The sequence below is a fragment of the Geotrypetes seraphini genome, chromosome 7 (genome assembly GCF_902459505.1).
Source record: "Geotrypetes seraphini chromosome 7, aGeoSer1.1, whole genome shotgun sequence".
NCBI classification, from domain to species: Eukaryota; Metazoa; Chordata; class Amphibia; order Gymnophiona; family Dermophiidae; genus Geotrypetes; species Geotrypetes seraphini.
In genome coordinates this window covers 173,821,270-173,845,201 of record NC_047090.1, presented here as the reverse complement: position 1 = coordinate 173,845,201, position 23,932 = coordinate 173,821,270, and the positions used below count along the sequence as shown (strand labels likewise).

The 23,932-nt window shown below is 47.8% G+C and overlaps 1 protein-coding gene across 1 annotated transcript in view; it reads left to right on the top strand.

Moving 5' to 3' along the window:
* UBR7 (ubiquitin protein ligase E3 component n-recognin 7) overlaps positions 1-23,932 on the top strand; it is a 62,512-nt gene that overhangs the window by 15,826 nt on the left and 22,754 nt on the right. The window contains exons 5-7 of the mRNA XM_033951814.1: positions 5,950-6,003; positions 6,870-6,975; positions 15,255-15,463. Of these exons, the coding sequence (XP_033807705.1) occupies positions 5,950-6,003; positions 6,870-6,975; positions 15,255-15,463 (369 nt within the window). The remainder of the gene's footprint in view (positions 1-5,949; positions 6,004-6,869; positions 6,976-15,254; positions 15,464-23,932) is intronic.

Sequence of the window (23,932 nt, the reverse complement as noted above, 5' to 3'; positions counted from 1 at the left end):
TCCTTTTTGGCGGCTCGACATTCCGGATCCTCCTCGCCTCACGAGACCCCTTCTTCATCTTGGACCTCCTCTTTTGCTAAATTTGTCTTGGACATGGGTAGGGCTCTTCAGGTGGATCTCCAGTCTGAATCCCGGTACACCAAGGAATACCTGGATGAGTTGGAGCTGCCTCATCCCCCTAAGGAGTCCTTGCGGCTTCCTCTGAATCAGGTTCTCAAACAGACCTTCCTCCGTAATCTGGAAGCGCCTTATGCCATCCCTTCCAAGATGGAGTCTTGATACCGTACGGTACCATGTAAGGGTTTCGAGAAGTCGCAGCTCTCCCACCAGTCCCTGATGGTCGAGTCCTTACTCAAGAAGTCCAACCCCTCCAGGGTCTATGCTGCAGTCCCCCCGGGCAGAGAGGGCTGGACGATGGACAAGTTCTGTCGCCGCCTTTATCAAAACTCGATGATGACGAACCGCATCCTTAACTACAATTTTACGTTTACTTCTTACCTCGAGCACTGCCTGAAGGTTTTACAGTCTTTCCTTCCTAACATCCCCTCCCGCTGTCAGCAGGTGTTCAGTCGTCTTTTGGAGACATTGTCCAGTATCCGTCTCTACATGTTGCAGGCCGTGTACGATGGCCTTTGTGGTGGCGATGCGTCGCTTGACTTGGCTGCGTCTGGACATGGACCCCAATTTGCAGGATCACTTGACGATTCTCCCCTGTGTGGGGAACGAGCTCTTAGATGACTCGATCAAAGCAGCCACGAAATGTCTCTCGGAACACGAGAGATCCTTCACCTCTCTGGTGCGCCCTAAGGTGAAAGCCCCTCCTGCTCGGCAGTATAAGCTTCCTCCTCGGCGCTATCTGCAGAAGTCCACTCCTCCTCTATCTCGTCCGCTGCCTCGGTGCCTTCAGCCGCAGCGTCCGGCCAAGTCTCAGCCACCTGTGGCGGCGAAGCCAACGCCGTCTTTTTGACAATTACAGGCCAAACACTCTGGTGTCCTGCGCCCAGGAGCCTTCCCATCGGGGGTCGGCTTCATCTTTTTTACCATCAGTGGGAGGTGCTGACGGCCGACGCTTGGGTCCTCTCCATAATTCGAGAGGGGTACTCTCTTTGCTTTCAGCATGCGCCTCCGGCCCAGTCATTCTGAGAGTTTCCTTCCAACGCGGCTCATCTTCCCCTCTTGCTTCAGGAGGCCCAGGCTCTTCGCCGCCTTTGGGCGGTCGAGGAGGTTCCGGAGCATCAGCGGGACTCGAGTTTTACTCTCGGTTTTTTCTGGTCCCCAAGAAAACCAGGGACTTGCGTCCCATTCTTGACCTTTGGGCTCTCAACAAATGCCTAGTCAAGGAGAAGTTTTGCATGCTCACTCTTCCGACATTGTATCCCCTCATGGATGAAGGGGATTGGCTTTTCTCCCTGGATCTGAAAGAGGCCTATACACACATCCCGATTCATCCGTCCTCTCGCCAATTCTTGAGATTTTGAGTGGGTAATCACCATCTGCAGTACCCTGTTCTCCCCTTCGGCCTTGCGTCTTCCCCGAGGGTGTTCACGAAGTGTCTTGTGGTGGTTGCTGCGGCTCTGCGGACGCAGGGGCTCCAGGTTTTCCCATACCTGAACGACTGGCTGATCAAGGTGTCGTCTTGTTCGGAAGTTATCTTAGCGACCCGACAAGACTATTCTATTTCTGCAAAGTCTGGGCTTCGAGATAAACTTTCCGAAGTTGTGTCCGTCCTAATCTCTCCAGTTCATCGGAGCTGTGTTGGATACGCTGCGTTTACGTTAGTTTCTGCCTTGTCCTCATCAGGATTCCATCATCCGCCTTTGTCGACAGGTCTCCCTCCTTTCGACCATCTCGGCCAAAGGCATGATGATACTGCTGGGGCACATGGCCTCCACCGTGCATGTGACGCCTTTTGCTAGACTTAGCGTTCCGCAGTGGACCCTGGCCTCACAGTGGCGTCAGGATCGCGATCCAGTCTCCGCCAGGATCGCAGTGACTCCTTCCTTGAAGCGATCTCTCTGCTGGTGGATGCGCTGTTCCAATCTTTCCAGAGGTTTTCTGTTTCATGCTCCTCCGGCGCAGAAGGTCTTGACGACTGACTCGTCCACCTACGTGTGGGAAGCTCACTTCGGCCTCTGGACGCAGGGGCCTTGGTCCAGTGGGGAGTGGCGCTGTCACATCAACCTATTGAGCTTCGAGCCATTTTCAACGCTCTCAAAGCCTATCTTCATCAGCTTCGCGGCCACGTGATCGACGTCCGGACAGACAATCAGGTGACCATGTATTATGTCAGCAAACAGGGGGGTACAGGGTCCCTGTCTCTTTGCCAGGAAGCTCTCAAGATTTGGGAATGGGCGATCCGCCACAAAATCTTTCTCAGAGCAGTCTACATTCAGGGTGAGCAGAACTGCCTGGCCGACGGGCTCAGTCGCCTGCTGCAACCTCATGAATGGTCTCTCAGTTCACGGATTCTGTGTCAGGTGTTCGATCGGTGGGGGACCCCACAGGTAGATCTATTTGCTTCCCCCCCTAAAACACAAGCTGCCTCGATACTGCTCCAGAATCTATTCCCCACACCGCCTCGAGGCAGATGCGTTCCTCCTGGACTGGGCGGGCCTGTTTCTCTATGCGTTCCCGCCCTTTCCTCTGATTCTGAAGACTAGTCACGCTCAAGTATGTGCACGCCACCATGATTCTCATAGCTCCTCTGTGGCCCAGGCAGCCCTGGTTCTCCCTGCTTCTTCAACTCAGTGCCAGGGAGCCTCTCCTTCTTCCGGTTTTTCCGTCTCTGCTTTCTCAGAGTCAGGGTTCTCTTCTGCATCCCAACCTGCAGTCCCTGCATTTGACGGCTTGGTTTCTCAGCACCTGACTGCCTCTGTCCAGTTCTCTTAATCTGTTCAGGATGTTCTCGAGGCGTCTAGGAAGCGGTCCACTCGACAGTGTTATTCTCAGAAGTGGACCAGGTTTTCCTCTTGGTGTTCATCGCTGAGCCTGGAGCCACGGTCTGCCTCCTTGCCTTCTGTGCTAGATTATCTGTTGCACTTGTCCCGGTCTGGTCTCAAAAAACTTCTATTTGAGTCCACCTGAGTGCCATGCGGCTTTTCATCGGCCGCTTGAGGGGAAAACGCTTTAGGTTCATCCGGTGGTTTCCCGGTTTATGAAGGGCCTTTTCAACGTTCATCCTCCCCTCAAACCTCCTCAATTAGAGAATGACATGGGGAAAACATCTGTCCACGTCACTGCCCCGTCCCCGTCCCACCGTCACCTTCACCGCCCCGTCACCGCCATTCCCTTCACTGCCCTGTTACCGTCACCGCCATCCCCTTCACCGCCCCGTCACCGTCACTACCATCTCATTCACTGCCCCGTCATCGTCCCCGCAGAATCCATATAAGCCTCAGTACTGCAATATTTAGCTTATGCCTTCCTTATAAATCAAAGTTCTGGCTGCTGAACTAGAGAAAGAGATGTTCAGCTGGCAGGGCTTTGTTTATAAATTTTTATCAACACAACTAAATCCTCATCTTCTCATTCAATTCTTTCCATCCACTGTGTGTCTTCTTTCTGCGTCTTCCATTTACTCGGTTACTGTGCCTCTCCCTTCACCCCCCCCAATTGGTCTGGTACCCATCTTCTTCCCTCCGCTCCCCTATAGTCTGGCATCTGTCTTCTTCCCTTCCAGCGTCTTCTCCCCACTGTGTCTTCCACAATTACCTTCAGGGGCTGTATCTCTCCACCGTCCTTCAATGTCTGTTCTATTTCTTTCTACCACCATACTTCCCTCCCTTCTTCATCATCTGTTCCTTTCTACCACCCTTCAGCTCCTCGCGCGCGGCCTATCTATCTGTCTACCCCCTCCCTCTTACTTTCATGGCACGTTACAATGTAATTTGTGCAAATTGCTGGAGCCTGTGAGCTCGGTCCCCAAACAATCTCGCTTCTGTGTTCCTATTTTCCCCATTTCTAATATCTCCCCTATGTATCTGGCATTGCCCCCCCCCATGTCCATATACCATCCCCATGGCATATATGTCCCCTTTATGTCTCTGTCCCTATGCCCCCATGCACATAATTTCCCCTGTTTCAGTTATCTTCCTGTGTCCAGATTTCCCCTCTCTTCCTCTTCCACACTAATGTGTCTCTTCTCTTCAATCCCATCTAGCATTTTTCCCTCTTACTTCCCCCCCTCTCCTGCTTCCAGCATCTAGTTCACCTGCCTGTCCTCCCCTTTCTTTCCTGCTGTGGGTTTCTTTCTCTCCCTCTTCATCCCCTTGGCCCAGAATCTTTTTCCCTTTTACTCCCTCCTTCCTAATGTGAGCCGGGAACACGTGCGATCATGCGGTCCAGCAGCCCTCTCCCGTCCGAATGCAGCGTTCCATCATCTCCCTCCACCTCACCTTAGATGCCGAGTTTGCCTGTTTTCTTTTTCACCCAGCCGCATGCTTTCAAAGAGCCGCACACGCGCGGCTGCTCTGTTGTTCAATCTTCTCCTCTGATGCAACCGGAAACAGGAAGTTGCAGGAAAGGAGAAGATTGATCAAGTCCAGCAGCCGCGCATGCGTGGCTTTTTGAAAGTGTGCGGCTGGGCGAAAAAGAAAACTGGAAAACTCTGCTTATAAGGTGAGGTGGAGGGAGGGAAATGGCGGAACGCTACGATTGTGTGGGTGGGGCTGATGGACTGCATGATCCGTGATTGCCTCACTACGGAGACAAGACCATTCACCACTCCAAGAGGCGGTGAATGGCCTTGTCCCCATCCTCGCAGAGACCACTATTTTTTCTTCCCCTACTCGTGGCTAGCTGCGGGTAACAACCACCGTGTCATTCTCTAATCTCAATGTTGTCCTTGCTCAGTTGATGAAGCCTCCTTTTGAACCTATCGATTGGGCTCATCTGAAGTATCTCTTGGAAGGTCTTTCTTATTGCGCTCAAGTCTGCCCACAGGGTCAGTGAGCTTTGGTTGCGGATCCGCCTTTCATCGTCTTTCATCATGATAAGGTGGTTCTCCGCACCCATCCTAAGTTCTTGCCTAAGGTGTTTTCGGATTTTCATCTCAACCAATCCATTGTTCTTCCTGTGTTTTTTCCTAAGCCCCATTCTCATCCTGGAGAGGCGGCTCTTCACACTTTTGACTGTAAGAGGGCATTGGCTTTTTATCTGCAACGCACTCAGACTCATCGAACTGCTCCTCAAATTTTCATATCTTTCGATCCGAATTGGTTGGAGCGTCCCGTATCCAAGCGCACCTTGTCCAACTGGTTGGTTGCTTGTATTTCTTTCTGCTATGCTCAGGCTGGTCTCCTGCTATAGGGTCAGGTCACGGGGCATAAAGTCAGAGCGATGGTGGTGTCTTGCTTTCCTCAGGTCCACGCCTATTGAGGAGATCTGCAAGGCTGCCACATGGTCCTTGGTTCATACCTTTACCTCGCACTACTGTCTGGATACTTTCTCCAGGCGAGACGACCAGTTTGGCCAGTCCGTGTTGCGTAATTTGTTCTCCTAACTTGCCAACTTTCCCTCCTCCCTTTTTGGTTAGCTTGGAGGTCACCCACATGTGGAGAATATGCTTCCTACTTGTCCTGGGATAAAGCACAGTTACTTACTGTAACAGGTGGTATCCAGGGACAGCAGGCAGATATTCTCACAATCCACCCACCTCCCCTGGTTGGCTTCTTTGCTAGCTATCTGAACTGAGGCCACGAGGAGGAGACGTGCCCCCTAGCTCAAGCAGAAAGGCACCCGCGCATGCGCGGTACTCTCACAAGCTTGAAGATCTTCAAGCAAATTTTCTTGCAAGAGTGATCGGGGCTCCATAGATGACGTCACCCACATGTGGAGAATATCTGCCTGCTGTCCCTGGATAACACCTGTTACGGTAAGTAACTGTGCTTTACGGTCTTGTGTTCTGTGCAGAGTAGATTGCTATTAATATTAATCTCTCGTGTCTTGCAGACGCCTGATGAGATGATTCAATGTGTGGTGTGTGAAGACTGGTTCCATGGAAGGGTAAGGAGCACGCTGATGATTGGGTCCTGTCAGACATAGGCTGGAGCACTTGAAGGCCATCAACAGCTCAGGTTTTCAGGGTATTTTAATCAACACTTAAGAGTTACATGCATTGCTACTTCATTTGAATACAGATCTCTTACGCATATTCATTGGAATATCCTGAAAATTTGAACTCTTTGGCCCTGGTGAAGATCATTGGGCTAGAGTTTGTGTGCGCATTATGGGCCTGAAAGGTATCTTAAAGTAGCAGTTCTAAAGTGTTTTTAGAACACTGGTTTTAAGAAAGGTTTGTACAAGTTCCTGGAGGAAAAGTCCATAGTTATTGAGAAAGACATGGGGGAAGCTACTGCTTGCCCTGGATTGGTAGCATAGAATGTTGCTACTGTTTGACATGGGCCCAGGAGGGGGAGGGGCACAAAAAAATGCACCAGCAGGCTGGGCTTCCTTCAGTTTTGAATAGGCTTGCAGATGGACCCAGGGCAGTTGCCCTGTTTCCATCTTTCTCTCTTCTCCCCCCCCCCCCCCCCCCCGCCCAACACCTGGATGTACTGTGCCCAACAGGAGGAGACGCTCCCCATCTCCTTCTTTTGAACCATTCTTTTCTGGGCTTTAGACTTGCATATGTCTTTACATCGTTAGTGTCTTGACTTTGTATGATTCATATAAAGCATGTATGGTATGGCTGGCTACAAGGTACCAGAGAATGTGTGCGTATTTTTCTATTCTTGGGGATGAATGGGTATCTGGTTTGTCTTTTACCATATGTCTGAAAATAGGGTGAATTTTTTAAAGGGCAATAGAAAAATAGCCATGCTTCCGAGAAGATGCTGAATCCACACTGTGCATTTTCTCTCTGTTCTCAGCACCTTGGTGCAGTTCCCCCTGAGAGCATGGACTTTCAGGAAATGGTGTGTCAGGCATGTGTGAGACGTTGCCCCTTTCTCTGGGCATATGCTGAACAGTTAGCAGGTAAGAACACAGTGCAGAACTGTTCTTGGTATCTGCTCTTTTTTACCATTGATTTTGAATGCTGCAAAAGCTTCCCTTATGTACACTGGATTTTCCAGTGACTTATTAATTGCATAGGCAAAAATTTCTGCATGTGTTTCTTCTGTGACTAGAAAAAAAATACATTTTTCAGTGCACTAGGTGAGACATTCTAGATAGGTGTGTTGTGTCCCCCATGACTGTATGACATCTGCAGAAGGAATTCACTCTGGATTTTTTTCTTTGTGCCTGTTGTGCTTCACCTACGGTTTTTCCCTTCTGTACATGTGCCAGCAGGCGTGTGTATGTTCTGCTCTCCATTTTATTATTTTATTTAGTGTTTTTTCATCCCTTTTTTTGTGGGGAGGTGGGGTGTGCTCGGAGTGATTATTCAGCTGTGCCTGCATTGGGAACCTACAGACTTCGGTCTGCAGCTGACAGGCCAATCCCTGGTGGTAACTGTTAGCCAACCTGCATTTACTTCACTAGAGCTCGGGGCCGTCCCTAGCTTTCTCCTGCCGAACAAAGGTTCGAGCTGAGGCTGTTGCGCACCCATAGGAGACTCAGCGGTGTGTCGTAGGGTGTCCCTGAGGATGTCCTTCGGTCCGCAGGGGTGGAGGTGCAGTCGGGCATATAGGGTTTCACTGGCAGCATCGAAGAGGCTTTTCCAGCATGGTGCAGTGATTCTCTGATTCCAGCTTCTGTTAAGAGAGCTGAAGCAAGCTGCAGCACATTCTCAGCACAGGGCACAGTGAGTAAAGGCTGTCACAGCCTGTGAGTAAATCACGGGAGGTTTTAAATGTCCCCCTGTGTTCCACCCTCCCCCAGAATTCTAAAATCGTCGTTTTTGCACTTTGTTTAATGTGAATATTATTGTGATTTTGGCACAAATTTCTTAGCAGTGGCCAACTTGGATTTTTAGCGTTCTTTTTTTCTAAAGCTCTCTGCTTCTCCAGAACTGCAGTTTTTGCCTCAAAATTTGTTGGGATGGAGTCCTTGGGTTCTCCTGTTGTGAATTCTTGCCAGGGTTGCACAAATTTAACGTCTCCAGAGTATCCTTGTGCCACATGCTACGTGACGCAGCTGGGAGAGGCGACAGCGCCAAGTTTAGCTTCTCCCATGATTAAGCAGGTGACAAAACACTTGGCTAGTTTGGTGGGGCAGCCTTCTGTTTTTTCGGGCTTAACATGGCTGCTAGTTTACACCTGGCAGCGGACCCTCTGCAGCGTAAAAAACGCAAAGTTCAGTCATCAAAGGGTAACTCTACGCCCCTGGAGCTGGAGGCTTTCTCAGAATTTATGAAATGCTTGTGGAATTAGTTTCAAAGCTGATGTTCTTCCCCTGTGTAGCCCCGCTCCATCTCCGATGCGTGTCTCAGTGGTGTTGCTTTTATGGGCACATCTTCATCTGTTCTTGCGCTTGCCTGATCTTGATCTGGGAGATCCTTATGCTGATGACCACGTAGCTGAATCCTTATTTACAGGTGCAGCACTTCCAGAAACTGTGTGGCGGATCTGCAAATCCCTCGGGGGTTTTGGAACCTAGGAATGATCCCATGGTTCTTCTTTGCTAGATCTTATTTTGGAGTCTTTGCAGGAGTTGAATTTAGTCACTTAGCCGGCTCCATCCACTTCTTCTTCCAGGCTTTGTGGTGTGCACTTGCAGGCTGCTACCTTCCCCTGGCACCCTGATATGAGCATTATGACTCTCCGGAAGGTGCTCTTATGATAGCAAGAGCCATGTCTTGTTTGTATCTTATGACAGAGGAGTGCCAACAGTTTCTGGGTCAGCCTAGGGTGGATTCTTTGGTTACACAAGTGACTAAGCGCACCTCTCTACTCGGTAAAGGGGGTGTGATGCTTATAGATATGCAGGAATGCTGTGTGGATGTGGTCCTCAGGAGACTCTTTGATGCAGCTGCTTTAGGCATAAAAGCTGTTTTAGCGGTGTCCTTTGTCACACGTGTCTGTCTCTCTCAGTTGCGCATGCTGGAGAGTGAGGCTGTGCATACTCCTCCTCAACTTCTTTCGGCTGGGTCAGATTCTGTTGCTGACGCATTGTATGACCTCCTGCAGGCTTTGGCAAAAGTGTCAGCATACTTCATTTCTGCCCGCAGGATGCTCTGGATCAGACAATGGGCTGGTGATTCCACTTCCAAGCCTACTTTGGCTAGACTTCCCTTTAAGGGACAGTTATTGTTGGGCAAGGGCCTAGATGACCTCATATAATCTTTGGTGGACTGTCGCCCTAAGACACTGCCTGATAGCAGATCCAGGACATCTAGAGATTCTGGTCACTCTAATTTTTGTGGTTCCCAGCGATCCCGCCCATATGCAAGTGCCACATTGCAGAGATTTGCACTGGTTTGCTGGCTACAGATGATCCCAGCCCTCTGCCTCCCATTTTGTGCCCTCGGCCTAAAAGATGCAATGATGCTAGGCCAGGGGATGCCCCTCTACAAATAGGGGACAGCTTCTCAGTGTTTCTGCCCACCTGGATTTGCATTTCATCTGACCAGTGGGTCTTGGACATTATTTGGACAGGCTACAAGCTGGACTTTGCCTGGCCTCTGATGCAGGTCAACCGTCAAGGCACTCGAGGTTTGTCACTATTCAACGCTTGCTAGATATTCAAGCTATAGAGCTAGTGCCGCCCAAACTTTTAGGCTCAGGCAGATAATCTATAAACTTTATAGTGCCACAGTAAGGTTCTGAAGATTGAAGGCTTATTCTGGATCTTCACATGAATGCGGCTCTCGGGGGCCTTGGGGCTGGCAACAGCTCCCCATACCTTCACCAAGGCAATAGTGGTTGTGGCAGCTCCTTATGGAAAATGGGTCTGCAAGTATACCTTTTACTTGGATGGATGGCTGATCAGGACTCCCTCATTGGTTGAGGGTTGACACACGGTGGATCTGGTGATTTGGAATATCACCAGATGACTGCGGGCCACCTCTATCTTTCTGAAGCATGCAGACAAACTGTGTGCCCAGATTTCTTCCCTTCTGGAATGGCCAGCTCCTTTGGCATGGGACTATTTTCAAGTCCTGGGGTCCATGGCTGCCATGTTGGATGTGGTTCCTTGTGCAAGGGCGCACATGCGTCCTTTCCTCCATACCTTCCTCTCTCGCTGGGCTCTGCAGGCTCGGGCCAGTATGGCTTGGGGGCTTCTCCCACAGTCGCTCTGCAAGGGCGTTCCGTTGCGGATTGCCTTCTGGATCATGGTGATGACAGATGACAGCCTTTGAGGCTGGGGAGCCCACTGCAATTGTTGTCCCATTGGACACCCTCTCAGAGGAAATGGTCAATCATCTGGTTGGAACTGAGAGTAGAGAATTACATGGGGACAGAATTTCCACGTCCCCGCGGGAACTCGTTGTCCCGTCAAGTTCTTTTCCTGTCCCTGCCCAATTCCTGCAAGCTCCGTCCTCATCTGCACAAGCCTCAAACACTTTAAAATCATAAGTGTTCGAGGCTTGTGCGGTTAAGGCTGAGCTTACAGGAATGGGACAGGGATAGTGACGAAACTCGCGGGGACGGGATGAGGAAATTGAGTTCTTGCAGGGACAGAGATAAATTTGTCCCCGTGTCATTCTCTAGCTGAGAGCCATTCAACTGGTTCTGATGTGATTGCAGAAGACTGAAGGGCCAAGCGGCCAGGGTCTTCTCTAACATTGCGCAGCAGTAGCCTATGTCAATTGCCAGGGAGAGACCAAGAGCACCCCTCTGGATCAGGAAGCCCACCATCTTTTTCTGTAGGCAGAACGCCACCTCCAGGCGCTCTCAGCAGTGTATGTGGCGGGAGTCGACAATGTTCAAACAGATTACCTCAACAGACACTTTGGATCCATAATGTGGAGCTGGGGTCGGCCCTGCTTCGATCTCATGGCCACAGCAAAGAACAAGAAAGTGGATTGTTTCTTCAGTCAAAAATCTGAGCCTGGAAGTGAGGTCTTGACGCTCTAGTGCAGCTGTGGCATCAGGAGCTTCTCCTGTATGTTTTTCCTCCCTGGCCCATGATAAGCTGGGTCATTCGGTGGATCGCAGTCCATCTGGGCCAAGTCATTATGGAGGCTCCAGATTGGCCTTGCAGACTGTGGTACGCAGATCTGATGCATCTTTGCAAGCCTTCAGCTGAGCGTCCATCCAGACCTGCTTACGCAGGGTCCGGTCTATATGGAGGACCCAGGTTGCTTTGATATTATGGGCATGGCTCTTGAGAGCGCAGCCTTAAAACACAAAGGCTATTCTGATGTGGTTATTGACACACTCCTCTATAGACTGGGAAATCTACAGTTTCTGCTTACGCTGAGACATGGAAATCTTTCCAACATTGATTCACACAGGACCAGGTGGATCCTTTTTGGCTTCTATTTTGGTGATTTTCGCCTTTTTTCAGGCTGGTCTTGATAAACATAGTAACATAGATGACGGCGGATAAAGCCCCGAATGGTCCATCTAGTCTGCCCAACCTGATTCAATCAAAAAAATTTGTTTTTAAATTTGGCCTCGCTGTAGCATTGCTTCAGGTCTGTGTAGCTGGGCTTTCTTGTTTTGGAGCCTGGGATCGTAGTTCTTTGGTGTCTCATCCTGATATCACTAGATTCAGAAGGGGGCTCTTCGCATCAGACCAGTTAAGCCGCTGTTCCCTTCTGAGACCTCAACCTGGTGCTGTCTTGGCGTCACCATGGCTCCCTTTGAGCCCCTTCAGGATGCTTCCCTCTTGGATTTGACGCTGAAGACTGTGTTTCTGGTCGCCCTTACCTCTGCAGCGTGTCTCGGAATTCCAGACTCTTTCTTGTAGGGAACCATTCCTCTGCATCTCAGAGACTGGGAGTTCCCAATGTACGATTCCTTCCTGCTGAAGGTGATTTCAACTTTCCATATTAATCAGGAAGTACGTTGGCCTGTTTTTCAGCTTACTGATTCCAGGACACAAGATCACCTTTTTGAAGAAACTTGATGTGCATAGAGTGCTTCTTCGCTACCTGGAGGTCACTAACAACTTTTGTCTCTCTGACTATCAGTTTGTGCTGACTCATTCTGTTAAGTTGGATTCTCATGCTTCCAAGGCCCCAATTTCCATTTGGATCCATAGGGCCATTTTGTCCACCTCTATTCTTTCTGGGAAATGGTTTCCCATTTCCATCAAGGTGCATTTTACCAGGAGTGTGGCTTCTTTGTGGACCAAAGCTAGAGCTGTATCTCCTGAGGAGATCTGTAGGGCAGCAACGTGGTCCTCTCTATACACGTTTGACAAGTTTTACGGAGTGGATGTGGCAGCGAGACAGGACTCTGTGTTTGGATCCTTGGTCTTAAGGGCCAGTGCATCAAGCCCTCCCTAGCTTTTTGGGAACTGTTTTTGTCCCATCTGTCTAGAATGTCTCGCCTATTGCACTGGAAAAAGATTATGTACTTACCCTGGTAAGCTTCCAGTAGATAGGTGAGACATTCTAATCTAATCTAATCTAAACCTTAAGTTTATATACCGCATCATCTCCATGAGAATTGAGCTCGACACGGTTTACAAGAACTTAAAATAGTGGGTAGAGAAGAAGAAAAAGGATTACATGAACTTATGTGTAGAAGGGGGGAGAGAAAGGGGGGAAGGATAGAGCTACAATTTGCTGAAAAGCCAGGTTTTCAGTTTGCGGAATAACTGAAGGGAGCTCAGGTTCCGCAGCGGGGTGGTGAGGTCGTTCCAAAGACCTGTGATTTTGAAGAGAAGGGATTTTCCCAGTTTGCCTGAATAGTGGATGCCGCGTGGAGAGGGGAAGGCTAGTTTAAGCCTTTGGGCAGTTCTGGAGGAGTCGGGACTGGAGGAGTTGAAAGACAGTGGGATAAGAGGAGGCAGGATTCCGTGAATGATCTTGAAAGCCAGGCAGGAACATTTGAAATGGATTCTGGAGATTATTGGGAGCCAATGAAGTTTGGCAAGGAGTGGGGAGGCATGGTCAGACTTGCGGTTTGAGAAGATCAGTTTGGCTGCAGTATTCTGGATTAGCTGTCCTTCCTGCACCTGCCTATTGTCTCAGTCTTTCTGCTTCTCCAAGTTGTTTCTTGGATGCCTGTCAGCCCTTGGGGCTGGGAAGAATACTGTATATGTTACTTTTTTCTGCGGGAGTAGTTTCTGAGTTCCTTTGTTGTCTGTTTGCAGTTGATGTTCTACTGTTCCTTCTTGAGCAGAACAATTGCTGAGCTTGATTGCTATAGGTGTCTCTACTTCCTGTTTATTTGGTGGCTCTTGGTGCTTGGGTATTAACTGTAGGTGGAGCTAAGGAGCCCAGTGAAGTACCACAGAGGCACAGAGAAAAAAATCGGTGTGGATTCCTTCTGCAGATGACATGCAGCCATTGGGACACAACCCACATGTCTAGAATTAGAGAATGACATGGGGAAAAATCTGTCCCTGCCCTGTCCCCGGACCACAGTCCCCTTCAATGCACCGTCCCTGCCGTCCCCTTCACCGCCCCGTCGCATCCACCCTTCCCTCTCACCACCTCAGCGGCCCGAGAATCTCCCTCCCTCCCCCTTACCTTCATGGCGCTTTACTAAAGAAAATTATTGAAGCCGGTGAAGCCTGCCTGCCTGCAGTTGCGTGTGTGTGGACGGAAACTTCTCTGACGCAACTGGAAGTTGCATCAGAGGAGAAGCTTCTGCCCGCAACTACAGGCAGGCTTCGCTGGCTTCAGTAAGTTTCTTTAGTAAAGCGCCTCGGCATCCCTTTCTTCCCTCCCCCCCTCCTTTAAACTTGTCTGGGCCAATAGCAGCAACATTGAAGACACGGTTGCAACATCTCACCTTCTCAAACGCAATGTCTTGTTTCTATTGGGTCAGGATATGGCAGAGGGAACGCCCCAGGCATGCCAGAGGAGGTGTCTTTAGCACTGCGAAGGTACGGGGGAAGGAAGGAGGGAGGGAGGGAGATAGATTTGGCCTTAGGGAGGGAGGGGGGCTGCGTGCGATCGGTGACAGCGTGCCTTCCCTTCCTTAACTGCAGGGACAAAGCCATTCACTGCTCCATGGGGCGGTGGATGGCCTTGTCCCCGTGCCCGCAGTGAGCACTTCCCCCCCTACCGTTTTGGCGTGTTACCCAGGGCTAGCCACGGGTAACTGCCACCGTGTCATTCTCTATCTAGAATGTCTCGCCTCTCTACTAGAAAAAGCTTACCAGGGTAAGTACATAATCTCTTTTTCTTTTAAGGTATGGCAAACAGTTTTTTTTGTTTTTTTAAATAATCTCTGCTTCTAGTTATAACCATCCTACGTGCTAGTATAAGGATCTCCTGCATAAACTGGTGATCCCATCTGTTCATGAAATTCACCAAAAGGAATATAGGAAATCTATATTCTATGTGGATGGAACCAGTTATGGAACCAATTACCTGAGCAACTGTGAGGGTTTAGCGATATTGACTGTTTCAAGATTTTGTTGAAAACGTTTTTTGCTCAGGGAGGTATATCACTGATTTTCTAGATTTTTATTAAGTGATTTGGAAATGTATTAAGTAATTGCTGTTTTAATGTTTTTGTCTATTTATAAATTATGTATGTTTGTTGAAATCCGCCTAGAAATATTGATAGAATGGAATATAATTTTTTTTTAAAAAATAAATAAATAAATATTGATCCTTCAGACAGAAGAACTGTTATATGGAGAAAGTAGTTGCTTAAAACTCCGGGAAGCCTGTTTAACTTTAGAAAAATAATCCTGACTGTAGTGCATGTGTGAGGCAGAAGGAGCAGCGGTGTTACTAGGGAGCTGAGGGCTGAAGCCATAGGTGCAGGGTTGTAGAAATGGGAAGTGGTGCTGACTATGAATGACAGGATGACAAATTTTTTCTCAGTCCCCGTAGGAGCTCAATTCCCCCATCCCATCTCCGCAAATTTTGTCGCTGTCCCTGCCTCATTCATGTAAGCTCAGCCTTAACCGCACAAACCTCGAACATTTATGATTTTAAAGTGTTGCAAGAATGGGGCAGGAACAGGAAAAAAAGCTCGCTGTGGGGACAGGGAAAAATTTGTTCCTGTGTCATTCTCTAGTACTGACTGTATGTGAAAGCTATGGGGGAGGGGGTGGCATTGAGCCTGCATGCAATAGCTATGGTGGTGGAGGGCCAGAATGACACTGACCTTGTGCATAAAAGCTTGGGAGGAGGGGAACAATGCCACTTCTATGTGTGAAAGGTGGGGGATGGAGAGGGGGGGATCAGTGCTGAGTCTGTGAATAATGAAGTCGTAATGAATGTCTGACTCTCCTAGTTCCCACTGTGACCAGAGTTACTTCTCTTGAGACGGATGGAGGGAAGGTGAAGGTTGACGTGACAGATGAGTGTTTAAAACAGGAGAATACAGCAGCCCTCTCAGATATCATTCCCAAGGAAAAAGAAACCCAAGAGCAGGCAAAAGACAAAGAGAAGGAGTCATGTAATGGGCCCTCTACCAGCATGAGCACTGAACAACCATCGCAGGTAAGAGGTACAATGACATGTATCTTCTCAGCCTCTAAGGTGCTCTCAAGGATGGAGAAAAATACCAGAGTGCTGGGAATAGTTTTAGATTCTTCATTGTCATCTGAATCTCAGATTAATATAGCTAGAAAAACTTGTTTAAGCCTAAACAGTTAAGATTAGAAACATAGAAACTGATGGCAGAAAAGGGCCACGGCCCATCCAGTCTGCCCACACTAATGACCCACCCCTACCTTCCTCTATGAAGAGACCCACGTGCCAATCCCATTTTGTCTTAAAGTCTGGCACACTGCTGGCCCCAATTACCTGTAGTGGAAGATTATTCCAGCCATCAACCACCCTTTTGGTGAAGAAGTACTTTCTGGTGTCGCCATGAAATTTCCCACCCCTGAGTTTCAGTGGATGCCCTCTCGTTGCCGCGGGACCTTTGAGAAAGAAGATATCTTCTTCCACCTCGATACGGCCTGTGACATATTTGAACGTCTCGATCATGTCACCCCTCTCTCTGCGTTCCTCGAGTGAGTATAGCTGCAATTTATCCATACGGTAGATCCCTGAGACCCGAGACCATCCGAGTGGCCATTCATTGAACCGACTCAACTCTCAGCATATCTTTGTGGTAATGTGGCCTCTAGAATTGTACACAGTATTCCAGATGGGGTCTCGCCATGGATCTGTACAACGGCATTATGACCTCGGGCTTACGGCTGATGAAACTTCTTCGGATACAACCTATGATTTGTCTAGCCTTGGATGAAGCTTTCTCCATTTGGTTGGCCGTCTTCATGTCTTCACTAATGATCACCCCCAAGTCACGTTCTGCTACAGTCCTTGCTAGGGCCTCACCATTAAGGATGTAAGTCCTGCATAGGTTTCTGCTGCCAAGGTGCAGGACCTTGCATTTTTTGGTATTGAAACTTAGTTGCCATGTCCTGGACCAATGCTCCAGTAGGAGTAGGTCATGTGTCATATTGTCGGGCATTGAGCTTTTGTTAGGCACTGTGCTTTTGTCTGTTGTGCTCTTGTCTACTATATTGCATAGTTTGGCATCATCGGCGAATAACGTAATTTTACCTCAAAGTCCCTTGGCCAAGTCCCTTACGAAGATGTTGAATAGGATCGGGCCCAGGACCGAGCCTTGCGGCACACCACTGATCACCTCAGTCGTTTCGGAGGGGGTGACATTTACCACCACCCTCTGAAGTCTGCCACTAGGCCAATCCCTAACCCATGCAGTTAATGTATCTCCTAATCCCAGAAAACTCATTTTGCTCAATAACCTGCGGTGTGGGACGCTATCAAATGCTTTGCTGAAGTCCAAGTACACAATGTTTAGGGACTCCCCAATATCCAGCTTCCTTGTTATCCAGTCAAAGAAGCTGATCAGATTGGATTGGCAGGATCTACCCTTAGTAAACCCATGTTGATGGGGATCCCGTAGATTCTCCTCGTTCAGGATCGTATCCAATTGGTGTTTGATTAGAGTTTCCATTAGTTTGCTCACTATCGATGTGAGACTCACCGGTCTGTAGTTCTCAGCCTCAGTCCTGCATCCTTTCTTGTGGCATGGAATGACATTAACCGTTTTCCAGTCCAACGGGATTCTTCCTGTGCTCAGGGAAAGATTGAAGAGCGCGGATAACGGTTCCGCCAAGACGTCACTTAACTCCCTGAGCACCCTGGGGTATAGTTTGTCTGGTCCCATAGCTTTGTTAACCTTGAGTTTTGATAACTCACTGTAGACACTGCTGGGCGTAAACTTGAAATTTCGAAATGGATCTACCGAGCTTTCCCTTGTCTGTAGTTGAGGGCCGGATCCCGGCGCCTCGCAAGTGAAGACTGAGCAGAAGTATTCATTTAAAAGTCTAGCCTTATCGGAGTCCGATTCTACATAGTTCCCATCGGGTTTCCTAAGGTGTACTATCCCATCTGTGTTTTCTTTTTCCTGTCACTAATATACCTGAAGAAGGATTTATCGCCTTTCTTGATGTTCTTCACTAGATTCTCCTCCATTCGGAATTGGTTCATTGTATTTCTGTGACAAACATTTTGCTCTTTTAGTCCAACTGCTGGTTCTTTCCTAGACTACTGTAATTCAATTCTGATTTGCCAATTAAATTACAGAAAAATTTACAATTACTATAAAATACAGGAGCTAGGTTGACGTTTAGATAAAATTTCATTGTCTTCCAGCTCACGCTCGTATAACTTTTAAGGATTCATATCTTGGAATCTTGGAGTTTAGCCATAAGGACTGAAGAGTAAAATTCATCATTGTAACAAATTTCATCATTGGAATAAATTTCAATGTTTTCCATATGTCCAAAAGAATACTATTGTCCTTAGCATATCTAGGTAATTTGATACTTAACACATGAGATAGTCGCCATTCTAGTTTTAACCAATCTCGGAGATGTTTCATGAGCTCAGGAAGGATCCAATACATTCCCTGAAGCATTATATAGGCTTGATGGTACCTATAAAAGTTGGGAAAATTTACCCCATCCTCCGTAATCAGTTTTTGTAAAGACACTAAAGCAATTCTCGCATTTTTACCCAGCCAAATAAAATTTTTTTTAAAAGGATTCATCTCATTTTTTTACTTTAAAACTTTTTTTAATTGAAAAATATGATAAAAACATACTACAACATACCAATCATAGTATATTAATTCTTGCATCCCGCAAAGGTCGGCTAGTAATCATTGCTGCTTACATAATATTAAAAATGATACAGAGAAACTCAGTGCGTCACATCTATAAAATGGTGAGAATAATAGCCATACAAAAAGGGAATTATAAAAAATTTAAGGAGATATGGGGGCCATTAACAAATTATTGCGATGAATAGATACCATTATTCCATGAAAAGTACAATACAAGTGAAGGGATGGTAGGGAGGGAATTCTGAAGTTTTGAATTACATGATTAGTTCAGAAAAATAATTATTCATAATAAATACTTGATTACATATGTTATGGTAAGGGTGGGAGGGAAGGGGTTACATTTTATATATTATGGTTAAATATAATAGAAATTCAAGTGATGTATTTAAATTTCAATTGTCAATTTATTGATACACTTGTTGTAAGATATAAAAACGAATAAAGATTTATAAAAAAAAAATGATACAGCCAAATAGTATAGTGTCTCTTTCTCAATAATATTAAACCAAAATTCATATTTCATCTTTTAGGTCTTTTCATGGCAGGCTTCAGAGCATGAGATTAACCTGATATCTCATTCGGCTGTCAGTCAAACTTCTCATTAACAAGGTCTTAGCTTATTAAATTTCACCTTGTTTAAAAGTATGTGTGTTCTAAATGAGTATCTGAGAGTTCTCATTCTCATTGAGAACTGTACATATTTGGAACAGTTTAACCTTGTTTATCAGACAACAGTCATCTTTTCTTTTCATAAAACTCTTAAAAACATTTCTTTTCCATAAATTTGTGATCTTTGAGAACTGATAAGAACTAGATATTATAGTTTTATGTGTAACTTCCCAGTTGTATTGATCACATGATGAAGTAAAAACCCCTATAGGCCCCCTTGGGGGAGGGAGGGGGAAGCAGATAATAAATCTTCTTGATTAGATTAGAACAAGGGGCATGGTAGAGCAATGATAAGAGTGGGAGAAACTGTTAGCAGCTTGTCAAGTATTTGAAGTGTCAGCACCAGATAAATGTATGTAGTTGAGTGGTTTTCAGTCTCTCTATATTTTGTTGGTGCTGTGGTTGGGTTTGGGTAGCTCTCGCTCTCCTTTCCTTCTTGGTCCACTTCTGTCAAAGATGTTGACGATGCCTGGGCTGAAGTTCTGTGTGTGGATGAATGAGAGAGTAATGGAGTCATAGAAACAGATGACAGGTAAAGGCCAAATGGCCCATCCAGTCTGCCCATCTGCAATATCCACTATCTCCTCCTCTCCCTATTGGCTAAGGCTCTTAACATTTGCATCTCCTCTTCCTATAGGCTAAGGCTCTTTTCACCTGCATTGTGATGTCATAGAACATTACGGTTATAGAAAAATAGTAACATGATGATAGATAAATGCCAAATGGCCCATCTAGTCTACCTATCCGCAGTAACCATTATTATCCCAGGACAAGCAGGCAGCTATTCTTGACTGATGGGTGACGGCACCGACGGAGCCCCGGTACGGACAATTTTAGAGTGATTGCACTCTAAGAACTTTTTAGAAAGTTCTAGCTCGGCCGCACCGCGCACGCGCGAGTGCCTTCCCGCCCGACAGAGGCGCGCGGTCCCTCAGTTTCTTAGTTTCCGCGGAGCTAAGAAGACGCGTTTTCAACGGCTGTTGAAAATTTTTTCCTACTTGCCTTCCCGCTCGCGTAAACGTTTGGCTATTTTGCCTTTTTTCTTTCTTTTATTTTGTTAAAAAAAAAAAAAAAAAAAAAAAACCTTTCAAATTTTTCCTTCAATTTCGGTTTTCCCCGGCGGGGCCTTCTGCCACCATCGAAGCCACGGTCTTCGATTTGGCGGAAGCCGTTTTTCCTTTCATGCCCCCTCAACCGGGTTTTAAAAAGTGCCAGCGGTGTGCTAGGCCTATATCTCTCACGGACCCACACAACTGGTGTTTACAGTGTTTGGGTCCTGAGCATCAGGCCTCCTCTTGCACCCGCTGTGCTACTTTGAAAAAACGAACTTTAAAAAATCGCTTAATTCAACAGCGATTGTTGTTCGGTGCCGAGATGTCCGACCCCGTTCCTTCGACTCCGGCTTCGGCACCGATTCAGTCGGCACCCTCGTCTTCGACGCCGCGTGATTCCACACCGGCATCCCAACAGTCAGGTAAGCCGGCTAAGAAGCCTTCCCCGCTGGAACGTCTTCCGGCCTCGAGTGCAGTGAGCCCAATCCTGCCGCCGGTTCGACGCCAGCGGAAGCGCTCCGCCCCTATAGAGGTGAGTCCCTCGACATCGGGCTCCTCATCTCCGGGGCGTCGAGCGGCACCGCAGGTACCGCAGAAGAAAAAAGCGGTACCGGTGCCATCTCTCGATGACCGCATTACGGCCATCCTTCAGGTGCAGCTGAAGGAACAATTAGAACGACTCCTTCCTGCTATCATGACACCGAACCTTCCGGTGCCAGTTCGCACCGAGCCATCGGTACCGGTTGTTGAACAACCTGTATCGGTACCGATTGTGGAACCCGTGTTAACCACTTCCACTGTTTCGGTACCGCTTCACCTAACCTCATCGGTATCGATGCCAGTCCTTGCACCGGAGCCGAGAGCTCACCATCAATCGGTGCAGACTTCGGCACCGGTGCGTCCGATAACTTCTCCGGACACGGTATCGATGAGGTCGGGTAAGTCGATGCGCAAAACCAGACACATGCAAACGTCGACACCTGAGTCTCGGGACCATTCTTCCCATGTAAGGGACCCTGATCTGTGGGGAGACTCAGAGGAACCCTTTCTTTCTGAAGGAGAATGTTCCTCAGAGGAGGAGGATTCGGCTGTCCCTGACCCATCCTCCAAACAGGCCACTTCCTCTTTCTCTAGTTTTTTGAAAGAGATGTGTGAGTCCTTGTCCATTCCTTTGGAGGCTGAATCCAAAAAGTCTAAAGCTTTTTTGGATGCCCTTGATTTTGATCAGCCTCCAAAGGAATTTTTGAAACTTCCCCTTCATGACATCCTGAGGGAAACTTTCTATAAGAATTTAGAGACTCCTTTAACTGTCCCAGGGGCCCCACGTAAACTGGATTCTCTATATAAGGTAATTCCCATTCCTGGGTTCGACAAACCTCAACTACCACATGAATCCTTATTTGTCGAATCCACCCTTAAAAAGACTTCAGGAGCCAGTGTATATGCATCTGTCCCTCCTGGCAGAGAAGGAAGGGCCATGGATAAATTTGGTAAGAGGCTCTACCAAAATGCTATGTTAGCTAATAGGGCTAGTAATTATGCTTTTCATTTTTCTTTTTATTTAAAGCATCTCCTTACCACCATGGCTTCTTTCGAGAAATATCTTCCTTCACGAAAGCATTCCGCTTTTCACACATGCTTGTCGTCTCTTCTCCAATTGCGTAAGTTTATGGTGAGATCCATATATGACACTTTTGAACTTACATCCAGAGCGACAGCAATGTCAGTAGCTATGCGTCGTTTGGCCTGGCTTCGGGTATCCGAGCTTGATGTTAACCATCAAGATCGGTTAGCCAATGCCCCATGTCTAGGGGATGAGCTCTTTGGGGATTCCATGGACTCAACCACACAAAAGCTCTCTGCTCATGAGACGCGCTGGGATACCCTGCTCAAAAATAAAAAGAAGCCTCCTCCGCCAAGACCATACAGGCAGCAATCGGCCTATCAACGCCGTTTCACAGCCCGTCCATTGCCTACCACTGCTCAACAACCTAGGCGTCAGAGACAACAGCAACGTCAGCCTCCCAGACAACAGCAACAGCAACAAGCTGTAAAACAACCTCCTCAGCAAAAGTCACAGCCCTTTTGACTTCATTCTCCGCAGTATAGCCAGTATCCCTATTCCTGCTCTCCTGCCTCAACCAATAGGAGGTCGACTTTCTCTGTTCCTCAGCCGGTGGGAAGTAATCACTTCGGACCAATGGGTCCTCAACATCATCCGCCACGGCTACTCTCTCAACTTTCAGACTCTCCCACCTCAAAGCCTGCCAAAAGAGTCTGCTTTGAACAGTCCTCAATCAGCCCTCCTTATTCAGGAGGTCCAATCCCTCCTCCTTCTGAACGCTATAGAGGAAGTTCCTCTAGATCAAAAGGGGCAGGGATTCTACTCCCGCTACTTTCTAGTTCCCAAAAAGACAGGAGATCTCAGACCCATCCTGGATCTTCGCGATCTCAACATTCATCTAGTAAAAGAAAAATTCAAGATGCTTTCTTTAGCCATCCTTTATCCCCTTCTAAATCAAAACGACTGGCTATGCTCCCTCGATCTCAAAGAGGCTTACACTCACATACCGATCAATGTAACCTCAAGACCATATCTCCGATTCATGATCAATCATTGTCATTACCAGTACAAGGTGCTGCCCTTCGGTCTTGCCTCATCTCCAAGGGTATTCACCAAATGTCTCATTGTGGTGGCGGCTTTTCTACGCTCTCACCACCTGCATGTATTTCCTTACCTGGACGATTGGTTGATCAAGGACACTTCTGCCCAAGCGGTCCTTCTGGCCACCAACCAAACCATCCAGTTTCTACAACTTCTGGGATTCGAGATCAATCTACCCAAATCCCATATCATTCCCACTCAGAGACTTCAATTCATTGGAGCGATCCTAGATACACTCCTCATGAGAGCTTTCCTGCCATCCAATCGTCTTCAGACCCTTCAATCTCTATGTCACCAGGTACTTCCTCTGCCGTCCATCTCAGCAAGGCAAATGATGGTGCTCTTGGGACACATGGCATCCACAGTTCATGTCACACCTCATGCCCGTCTTCACCTGCGCACTCCTCAATGGACCCTTGCGACCCAGTGGTCCCAAGCATCGGACCCTTGCTCACGACACATATCTGTGACATCATCTCTTCGTCAGTCTCTGCAATGGTGGTTGGTATCCTCAAATCTATCCAGAGGTCTTCTGTTCCATCAGCCTCCTCATCAACTAGTCATCACCACCGACGCCTCCCTGTATGCATGGGGAGCTCACTTGAACGAGTTCCAGACTCAAGGTCTTTGGTCAGCCCAGGAGAGGAAACATCAAATCAATTTCCTGGAACTCAGAGCGATGTTTTACGCCCTCAAGGCCTTCCAACACCTTCTCTTTCCTCAGGTCCTTCTGTTGTGCACAGACAATCAGGTTGCGATGTACTACATCAACAAACAGGGTGGGACAGGCTCTCGCCTTTTATGCCAGGAAGCCCAGAAGATCTGGACTTGGGCCATAGATCATCATCTCTTCCTGAAAGCTATATACATTCAAGGGAAACAGAATTCCTTAGCAGACAAACTCAGCAGAATTCTCCAACCTCACGAGTGGACACTCGATCCCGTAACTCTGCACTCTATCTTCAATCAATGGGGCACTCCTCAGATAGACCTCTTTGCAGCTCCTCACAATCATCAGCTGCCCCTATTCTGCTCCAGACTTTACTCTCCACACCGTCTAACAGCAGATGCTTTTCTCCTCGACTGGTCGAATCTGTTCCTGTACGCCTTCCCTCCTCTGCCTCTCATGTTGAGAACCTTGTTCAAGCTCAAGAGGGAACGAGCCACCATGATTCTGATTGCTCCGAGGTGGCCCAGGCAACATTGGTTCTCCCTTCTACTTCAACTCAGTTCCAGGGAACCTTTTCTTCTTCCTCTGTTTCCTTCGCTGCTTACGCAACAGCAGGGAACCCTTCTGCATCCCAACCTCCAGTCTCTACACCTGATGGCTTGGTATCTCTCGGGCTGAATTCGACTGATACTCTTTTATCTCAGTCCGTTCGTTCCATTCTGGATGCCTCCAGGAAACCAGCCACTCT